This window comes from Ciona robusta, chromosome 14, assembly GCF_009617815.1.
Source record: "Ciona robusta chromosome 14, ASM961781v2".
In the NCBI taxonomy this organism is placed as follows: domain Eukaryota; kingdom Metazoa; phylum Chordata; class Ascidiacea; order Phlebobranchia; family Cionidae; genus Ciona; species Ciona robusta.
Window position 1 is genome coordinate 1,677,018 of NC_143248.1, and position 10,712 is coordinate 1,687,729.

At 38.7% G+C, this 10,712-nt stretch overlaps 2 protein-coding genes across 3 annotated transcripts; one reads left to right on the forward strand and one right to left on the reverse strand.

The window, feature by feature from the left end:
• Positions 1-641: 641 nt before the first annotated feature.
• On the reverse strand, positions 642-4,074 carry LOC149724822 (zinc finger CCHC domain-containing protein 24-like). 2 transcript variants are annotated; one of them, XM_089891823.1, is made up of 5 exons: positions 3,789-4,074; positions 2,880-2,986; positions 2,155-2,287; positions 1,665-1,829; positions 642-1,593 (listed from the first exon to the last, which is right to left on the reverse strand). In XM_089891823.1, the coding sequence occupies exons 1-5, from the start codon at positions 3,990-3,992 to the stop codon at positions 1,480-1,482; spliced, it is 723 nt and encodes a 240-aa protein (XP_089747949.1). In that variant the 5' UTR covers positions 3,993-4,074; the 3' UTR covers positions 642-1,479. The 2 variants fall into 2 exon arrangements, with proteins under 2 accessions (XP_089747949.1, XP_089747948.1); XM_089891822.1 differs by having other exon boundaries at positions 2,155-2,311.
• Positions 4,075-6,758: 2,684 nt separating this feature from the next.
• Positions 6,759-8,343, forward strand: LOC149724823 (uncharacterized). Its single transcript, XM_089891813.1, has one exon. It carries the CDS (start codon positions 6,841-6,843, stop codon positions 8,182-8,184), a length of 1,344 nt encoding a protein of 447 aa, XP_089747939.1. The 5' UTR covers positions 6,759-6,840; the 3' UTR covers positions 8,185-8,343.
• The last annotated feature ends 2,369 nt before the right edge of the window (positions 8,344-10,712 follow it).

The following is a 10,712-nucleotide window of genomic DNA, read 5'->3' on the forward strand; positions in this document are numbered from 1 at the left end:
AACGGTCATTCTGTTTTCAAACCTCTAACTAAACCGCTTATTGGTCGCAACATCATTGATAATTTATAATGCTTGGACATAATACCTTTTATGTACGAATCAGTACAACTGGCCGACTAGTTCTGATTAATACGCTGCTTTTGTACATGTACTGTAATATTTCCCTCAAACGATGACTTTACGCTGCCGAAACTGGTTTACAAAACTCTAGTAATGGTAGCCCTACCATTAAGTCACGCAAATCGGATCTATACTGTACATTAACGCACGCATTAGCTAACTACACGCTAAATTGGTTCCAGTAAAACTGCCACTAATATAGCCTACTAAACACATTATTATGCTAAACTAGTCGCTTCCAAATACAAGCGTTCTGCACAGTGGTAAGAATGTTAGACCAAATGATTAAAATGAAAAACAAGTTTCCTTGAATGAGTTACAGCTTATCTCAATACCTCAGACGGCGCTAAAACGTAGCCCAAGGCAAAAGCACAATTAATGGCCATTACTGTCGCTAGGTGCTGGTGTTGAGTTTAAACTGTGTTCTGGATTTTGCAGACCTATTTTAGAACTAACAAAATTTGATAATTAGCGTATTTAAAGTTTTTAAAATCAGAGCATAATTTTTTTAAATCAGACCATAATTTTAAAGTTTGTGTATTGGCAATTTACGCAAAAAATCGGAATTCATACAAACCAGCAAGTATAGTAAAAACGATAAACCTCGAAAAAGAGCAGAATATATACATAATATACAGGCGTGGGTATAGGTGACATTTTACAGTATAAATCATTGATGCAATATTATATACAAATAGCAAATCTAGGCCCACTTTCGTGGCGTAGCGGAAATATACAAAAGTACGCATGTGGACCGAGCAACATTTTCAGTGCATTTAAAGTTCAAACGGATACTGGTACGCTATGATACTATTTAAAAAGGTTTCACCTATTGGCGTTGCGCTGTCTTGGGACACAAATAAGAATGACTGTATCAATTGACCACATCTCTGAGACTGACGAATTCTCAGTGATGCACGGACAGTTTTTGCAGTGTTGCGCAATAAAAATATCACTACATGTGTCACCAACGGGGAGTAAAAAATGGTAAAACAAAAGAGTAAAAGCTAAATTTGTTGACCATGCACAAAAGAAAGGCATAGGCACACTCTTGAAGAAATTGGTGGTATGAAAAAGTAAACGGGGTATTTACAATGAAATAATATTAAAATATCAACAATTCTGCGTTTTTGGCGGCAAGATAGCAGAAACATAATGTACACACAATTATACTAGTAACATTTAACCTGTTACTTCAAGGCTTAATATACATCAGAAACAGACCTTTCGGCAATTATTTTGTACCGATATTTAGTTATTACATTAAGGTCGCTTTTGTTACAAAAAAAAATCTGAAAAAGCTGGTTAAAATTGAAAAGTGTCCATCAGTATATGTATACTTATACTTTACACGTATATTTATAGAATTCGACGACAGTAGTAGCCAAGTGCTTTACATTTTTCACATAGGTGTTGCGGGTGTTCTTTGCTCTGATCAGAAACGTCTAAACCGTCCGGTTTTTCTAATGGTCTCTGCAGAATTAAAACCAACCGTTATATGAAACTCCCAAAGTGCATATACTGTATGGCACAGTATATTTCACCTGTTTGTGCGGGTATACGTTGATATGACACTTTATGCAGTCTTGTCCCATGTTCGCCCAGCTGTTACCACTCATCCATTTTCGTTTGCACTTCGAGCATTTGTACTCGCCGAAGCAACGTTTCTTGCCCTGGTATGGCGTCAGGCCTTCTCCTTTTGGTCGTGCCTAATTTAAAACTCTGTTAGGTTCAGTAGAGAAACACATATTTAAATAAATACTAAGCGTCGAGTTTTCCATACATTTCAGTGTTGTGCACAAAATTACCGCGCAAAACTCTCGTTTCCTGATTGGATGTTGAACAATTAACAACACTGTTTTATAGAGTATTGCGTATGCGTTTATGTGGTTCTGTAAATACTTTTTGTTTACTACCAAATGGGACGAGAAAAGAAAACAAAGACATGTTCCATCTTACCCCACCCTACTAAAAGACAGGAACAACGTTTTTGCATTAAATATTCAGAACACATTTGCCAATAACTCTACTTACGTGTGGGCAATCCTTTATATAATGGCCTTTGGTAAAGCAGAGGTGACACAAATAATTTGCTGGTGGCAACTTTGTCGTTTGAGTTTGGAATCCCAGGGTTAAATCTCCGAAACCCTCGACCAAATCACCGATACTGTCGAAAGGAGACGGCGGGGGGCTGGTTACGGTTCAATGACCAACACAGCACGTGACATGCAACATGAAAATTCAAGCAAAATGGAGATTGTTAGTTATGAAAACACAAAAATCACAAAATGCGTGAATCAGAGCTTAGTTTGGAGTAAGATGGGCCATTTATTTATTGTACCATTTTACAGTAAACAAAAAATATTTACAGACCTGTATAACTGTATGCTCGCGACTCTAAATTAGCATTGTTAATTGTTAAAAACGATTAGAAAATATGTGTTAATGTTTCAACGGTATCCATCTCACTCCACAGTACTATATAGATTAAAAAATATGAATATTATTGGCGCCTCGCTTTAAAACTTTTCGCATGCTATTCAAATGTACATATAGTAGGGTGGGAAAACGGGACACCTTTAGCACGTGTTTTAAACAATTAACAACGGTCTATGGGAGTCGTGCGGATACGGTTATTAATTTTTTGAATGTTTTTTTGTTTACGATCAAATGGGACGAGAAAACGGAATAAAAACTGTCCCACTTTCCCCTACTTTACTATATTAATGCACTCTTTCAAACACACGAGGTAAATGTACCTGCTTGAAAAGCTTGAAAACGAGTCAGAGGCCGATGACTGGTGAAAGGCATCCGTCTGTGGCAGTAGGAAATCAGGGAACAAATACATCGGGGAAAAGAGCGAAGGCTGTAAGATTTCGTAACAGATTAGCTGGAATAGAAAACAGACCGTGGCTGTTCGGACCCATGGGAACTAATTTATGTCTCAAATGTACGGCGTTGATGGAAAAAACATTAATGCCCTTTAACAATGACGAAGCGTTTTCTGATTAGATTGGACAGTTTCTTGCATCAAAGAAAATAATATTGACTTTCTACACTTTTTTTGGTATGCACAAAATGTAATACATATACATACGCTCACAAGTCATATTGAGTAGTAAACAATTATTACATACCAAAAAACTGATTTTTGCGACAGTTATAAAAGTAGGGAAAATTGGAATAAAGATGGCTTAATCATTTTGTATGTTGTTTCTAGGTAAGAACTGGGAAATACTTTTAAACTGGTAGCTGTTTTTGTGGTTCGGATACCCATTCGAACACCATACGTCGACTAATGTAATTAGATATTTCTGATATAATTATAGCGGGTAGCGGGGCCGGCTGGCGCTGGTACATATATGTGAATGTTTAACGTTCCGTTTGTTTACAACCGTGTAAATATAATGTCAATGCAAATAAACCGGTGTGTACATCACATAAACTATTTTGTTCTTATCGTAACTCAGAGCATGTGTACGGAACAAAACGATATTGAAACACATTTTTTTAGTTTCTTTTTAAAAGAAAAGTCCATTTCAAATACACAGCTCTTGACATAAGAAAAATATTTCTTTCTGACCCATGAATTGAATATGTTTTTATCGTTTTCGTTTAATATACTTAGCCTTAAACAGTCGGTCTAAAATTTTACTATGAAATCTTACCTCTTTCGCCATTGAGTTTTGATTGAGTACAGTTTCCCTTTGCGGTACATGGTACCTAGCTGCTGGATTTGGGCCGGGCATAACTTGACGTGTATTCTGCTGCGGCTCTTGTAGTGTCAGGTAAACCCAATTGAGCAGCTGTGCTGGCTGTTGTACCGACGCGCTTGTGTCGATTTGCGAAAGCAAAGACATTCCAGCCGACATTTTGCTGTCGATAGTTTTAATCTTTTCAAAATAATACTTTTAATTTATTACCCTGTTCAGTCTGTAAAATAAAATGAAACATTTTTTGAACAAACGTCGTATAAATATCAGTCAATGTTTCGCAAAAGTTAAAACTTAATCTGCTAGTCTGCATAAAGACCCAAAGAAGTGATTTTCTAGTATATTTTATCTGGGGGTTATATACCTCAGATACAAGGAGTTAGTTTTAAAAATCGTTTCTTGATATTTCTCAGCGCTGGTCGTAACATGTTATCTAGTCTCCTAATTCGTTGTCCTCTACGCGATAAACATACCAAATGGTGAAGCATACCCGCAGTAAAAATGCTGATCCAGCTACAGTGTTGACAAGCTGTCTCTGATCAGCTGCTTGCCTTATCTCAATTTGTAAAGGCCGCTGCGACTTATAAACTGTATAGACTTCATTAGTTATCAGTTCGGTTTGTTTACTCCCTCTTAAGATATTTCCTTTTGCGTCTGCCCTTTACCTACAGCCAGTTAAAGCGCCTAATTACGCCTGCGTTTAATCAAAACCGCGTAACATTTGATTTGATCGTTTAAAAGTCCTGCCTTTTCCGGTCTAGCTTCCTTAACGAGGTGCAGGTCGTTGGGCAGAGGCGCGAGCCGGAAAAGAGCCTGCCAAGCATTACTCCGTTTCCCTGCCGCTACAGTTGGCCCTGTTTAAACTATTACGGTCCAGACTATTAGCAACGATGAGCACGCAACGCTCGCTTGGCAGACAATGTCGCCTTAGCAGAGCGTCTGATAATATCTATACCTCTCCCTTGAGACAACGGTGTTTGTTAAGATATAAAAGTAATTGGCTGGGCGACTGTTAGGCGTATTTAAGTTGTACAATAAGGATTATCCAAACCTTGTATGCTATCTGTAAATTTAATTAGGTACTAGCAAAACAGAAGTACCACTGAACCAACAGCACTCGTACTGAATTGGACTTTCACTTCTACAGTAGACACCGGTCATAGGTTTGAACGCATTTGAATGCTATGAGTAGCGAATGACTGCCATTTATAACCCAAAACGAGGTGCCAAGTACTTTAAACTTTTTCCCGATAACAAAGCGCAGAGGTGATCACATTTTCAGCGCTGCTGGGGTGCTCTGTTCTCAGGCGTCTGAGCGCAACAGCGGTGCTAAGACATCCCGCCGCGCTTGTTTCAAATCCCAGCGAGCCATTTCGCCTCTTTATGCTATCCCGTGCTCACTGGTTAACTGAGATCACAGACGAGATTTTCCACTATTTGATTCTAAATTCAAAAGTTTAAACTATGACGATGATATACGATGCAAGAATTCAATCTTGACAGAAAAAAAAATTATGTCCAACAATTTCTCAGCACTTTGGTATGCCAAAACTGAGGCCGCATATATTGTCGGTATTTTTCACTGTTAGCGGTCTTATCAAAGCAATATAAACTGCTATACACTCCGAGAACAAATACTCATATGAATTTAAACTTTGTGAAATATCGACGCGTATGTGACCGCAATACCTATGGGAGTATATACGTTGGAAAATTCGATTTTTTATAACCCTGGATTTATGGACCTGTAATGTGTCTTCGGGAATTGACGGAGTTTCCACAAATGCACTTTAAGAGATAGAAAATTATGAATATTTTGGAATTTTTTTGTTTTTCCAAAATTATTTTGGAAAATTCTGTTTTCGGAAATGAGCCGTGACGTCATTGATTTAATGACGTCATAAAAGCTTAGTCTGAAAGTGAAGATCCTTTTATACTGAACAAATTATCTGTACGAAGTTTTGTTGTGTCTGCAATTGTTCTGTATAAAATTTTTCCAATAACATAAAATGTTTTTGAAAATAAATTTTGAAAATCTGCCAGTTAAAGTGATAATACGATAGCGTTTGTAGTGTAATGTCACAACACAGGATTGAAACCTTATAGAACCCAAAATATCTTTCATTTTATACTTTTCGGTCAAACCTTATCTCCAGGTCGTAACATTTTTGGATTTAATTTTGCAAGGGAGCTTCTAAAAACATGTCAGTCCTTAATTGACTCGCCCGGGACGAAAGCCAGATACCGAAAAAATCACTTCGGACGTCCCAACTAGGTCGTTGACTCTTCGTCTGATTTTTATCCTGCCAGGAAATTTCGCACTAACAGTAACCACGGATGAAGTCCCGCTGGGACATTGAGCGGCGGTTATTAAATCGCTTCTCGTCTCGCTGTGGCTTTAATAGCAACGTTGTTCAACCGTGATATAACTATATATAACTGGATTTGAAAACATTTGGCGTTACATGAATTTTATTTAGCGATTTAAGTCGAGCGCCAGCAAAGCATCATTCAAATTCGGTCCATTAGTTCAATTTATAATATCGAATATTGTGTGGGGTAAGATGGGATATCGTTAGCACCTACAACTCCTCTTTCTTGATCGTTTTTTATACAATTAACAACGCTCTTTTCGGTTCGCAGGGCTACGGTTATGTAATGCTGTTAACGTTCTTTGTATACTACAAAATGAGACGAAAATAGAAGATAAAATGTCCCATCTTACTCCACACTATTATATATGAACGTAAATTTTTCATACGTAATTGGTGGGTTCAAAAATAAACACCGTAACGTTTAGTACAAACAAATATTTCTTGAATTTTTCTCGCCAATACGCGAAACAGCTGTTTCATTGACGTTGCTTTTTATTCTTAGCCACCCAGTAATCAGTAAAATTTTCCACCGCCAGGTGATGCTAAAGATACGCGAGACAATCAAAAAGTAGCTTTTAATCTGTTTCCCACTTTTTGGTTGTGCACGGCAGCGTGCGGACGGTTCTCGCAACATGCGCGAAAAAGCTAGCTTTGCTAGGGTGGTGAGCACCCAAAAGATTAATATGTTTAAACGCCCCAACTGTCTGAGTTTTAAAACAGAAAAGCAAATCAAAAGACACGAAGTGATTGATATCTTAAAGAAAATAGGCTTTGAAAGAAAGAAAATTCAGGGAATTGCTGAAATGAAAGGAACCAAAATCGATGTCACTTGCAGCTCAAGAGAAAATGTTCTAGAGCTAAGAGAAATACTATCTAAACGGGAAGAGTTTTACAATGTATACTTGTACGAATCGGATCATGTTAATGTCATCCTGGGATGGGTACCTATACCATTTCCTGACCTTTTAATAACCGAATTTCTGCAACATAACCATGGATCAGTAGATAAAATAGTTCAAAAGACCGACAGAGATGGGCTTAAAACCGGCGTAAGGATAGCAGTAATGAAAAAAGAGGACCTGATGAAGCACCCAATACCAAGCTATATCTCAATAAATAATATGGAGTTTTACGTCACTTACAATGGGCAAACAGTAACCTGTAAATATTGTAAAGAACCTGGGCACAAACAAGCCGAATGCTCCAAAAGATTGCAGGATTACCCAAGATTAGAACATAAAACAAAACAAAGTGATAAAGATCAACTCACTGGCACTACAGTCGACGATATTCTTCCGCGTGACGTCACATCTACGCCTAAGGAGAAGGTGCGCGGCAGTCTAGATCGAGACTCACCAAGCCTCGAGGTAATGCCTACAGCAAATCATCCGAGAGAAGCAGTACTTGCTGAGAATATAGAGGCAAGTAGCAAGTCGGGTCAAGTGAAATCTAGACCAAAAAGGCCACTATCGAGCCCGGAAGAGTGTAACAAAGCCAAGATGCACTCTGTCAGTCTCAGTGAAACAAAACTCCCTGTGAGCTGTCTGAAGTGCAAAAATGAAGGATTGTCCACAGAGAATGCTACGTCATACCACTGTTGGGGTTGCTCGCAGGAGTTTGTCGTGGCTCGCACTTGTTGCTCAAATGACTTGTTTCTGGAATCAATGGAAGTAGAAGATACAAGCTGCCCTTTATGCCAGAGGAGATTGAAGAAGATGGCTTGCTGCAACACCTTTCAACCAGAGTCTCGGTTGGACGACGGCTGCTACGAGTGCGTCACTTGTCAAAGGTATTCTAGACTTTGTAAATGTTCAAATTTTAGCTGTTTCGGCAATAGAAATACCAGTAAAGCTTGCAAAAACATTGCGTGTAAAAGTAAGCTAATTAACTGTGAATGCGGGAAGCGGTATATCGAAGAACTTGACGACGAACCATTTGTATGTCCTTGTGGTTGTGTTTATAGATGTGAAGCGTAACTATTGATTTAGCAAATCTGGACGACTTTTATTTTAACTTTTTAATGTCACTTAATATTGCTATTTATAATGTGGCTGGTTTGCGGGATAGCAAAAAGCGCAAAGCAGTGTTCAACTTTATCCGAGGTAAAAAACTTAATTTCACATTTCTACAAGAAACACACGGCTGTGCAGTCTCTAATAGGCTATGGGAAATGGAATGGGGAGGACAAATTCTTTGGGCTAATGGGTCAAACAGAAGTAGAGGGGTGGCGATACTTTGCGATAAAAAAACTTCTTACACTTTGGGAAGCACTAATGCAGACCCAGAGGGAAGATATATAACCGCTGAAATTCGAATAGAATCTCGAACGCTGCTGCTGGCAAACATATACGCCCCTAACAGAGATGACCCGATATTTTTTGAAGATTTATTCCAAACAGTTTCTCGCACGATAACCAGCGCAGATATAATTTTAGGCGGTGATTTCAATCTTACACTTGACCCGCACTTAGATAGACATAATCCAAACGCCGAAAGAAACCATAATGCGCGAGAGACTGTCCTGGAGCACATGCAAACTCTTGGACTAGAAGACGCGTTTCGATTAAAAAACTGTAACCTTAAACAATTTACTCGCTACCAATCTAATCCATATTCAGCCGGTCGAATTGATTTGTTCCTACTATCCCAACAACTCGTGCCAAAGTTAAGTAATTGCGTTATTCGTCCAAGCATTAGATCTGATCACAGTCTTGTGATACTGTCCCTGCGTTTATCCCCTATTAACAGAGGGAAGGGTTTGTGGAAACTTAATAACTCGTTACTGCAAGATGAAGCGTCAGTTACTAAAATACGGAAACTAATCAGGGACTTTGGCGCAACCAATCCTCGCGGACATGTCAATGCTCATGTTCGATGGGACACTTTAAAGTGTGTGGTTCGTGGAGAATTCATTAAACTAAGCGCACAATATAGAAAATCGATACAGAAGACTCAGACGAAACTAGAAAATAAACTAGCCTCTGTAGAATCCGAAGTCACCGATGCTGGGTCCAACCCAGATGAAAGTCTTCTGGAGCGTAGACAACAACTGCGTAACGAACTGGATTGTTTAATTGAACATCGCACACATGGCGCTATAATAAGAAGTCGTGCGCGCTGGGCCGAGAGTGGTGAAAAATGCTCCAAATTTTTTTTAAACTTAGAAAAACGTAACTCTGAGAAAAAAACGATATGGCGTCTTAAAAAGTCAAACACCGTGCTAACCGACCAATTGGAAATAATTAATGAACTCCGTACTTTTTATAAAAATCTATATGATCCAGGGCCGCAACCGATACCAATATCCGATATCGCCAATCACTTAAACTCGCTATCGCTACCAAGACTTAGCCATGACGACGCTCTCAATCTTGAGCAACCTATAAGAGTAGAAGAAATACACTCAATTATAACGTCCATGCCTAATAATAAAACGCCCGGGAACGACGGACTCACAGCAGAGTTTTACAAAACCTTTTGGCCGGATATTAAAGTATTCCTTATCGACTCGATTCGACGCACTGAAGCTACAGGCATGTTGTCGAATTCCCAGACCGAAGGCGTAATAACACTGATTCCGAAAGAAGGTAAAGATCCGTTGCTTGCTACAAATTACCGACCTATCACGCTCCTCAACGTTGATTACAAAATATTTTCTAAAATAATTAACTCAAGAATTAAATCCACGTTACCTGAGCTAATACATCCAAATCAAAATGGCTTTATGAAAGGGCGTTTCATTGGTGATAACATAAGACTGTTGTTTGACGTAATCGACTACTGTGACTCAGAAAACATCCCAGGAACGGTGGTCAGCCTCGATTTTTTTAAAGCCTTTGACACGTTAACCTTTAACTATATACATGAAATGGTAAAAAACTGGGGTTTTCCGAAGTACATACAAAAATGGATCAACATTTTTTACAATAATCCGCGGTGCGCAGTAGCAAATAACGGGCATGTGTCTCCCCTGTTTAGGGTCGGAAGAGGTTGTAGGCAAGGAGATCCAATATCTCCTTCACTTTTTGTTCTTGCCATTGAAACGTTAGCTGCAGAAATTCGTGCAGCTGACTTTAAAGGTATTGAAGTCGACGGCAATCAGATCAAAGTATCGCTCTTTGCAGATGACACCGTTATATTTACAGACGGCACGCAGAAAAGCTTTGACAGTATCTTTAAAATTTTACATGGGTTTGGGGTTAAATCTGGTTGCACAATTAACCTTCAAAAATCTCAAGCGTTTCACATCGGTAGCAAACGAAAGTGTTTAAGCAGGCCAATGTCGGGCCAGGGACTTAGGTGGCCTCAAGATCATATGAAATACTTGGGCATTGAATTTCCTATTCAAAATGAAAGCGATAAAAATTTAATAAAATCCAATTTAACAAAGCCGCTAAATAAGATTGCAACTCTTCTAAACATTTGGTCAGGCAGAGCCCTTACAATGCTCGGAAAGATTACGGTCGTGAAATCTCTAATAATCCCGATACTAACATATAAGGTA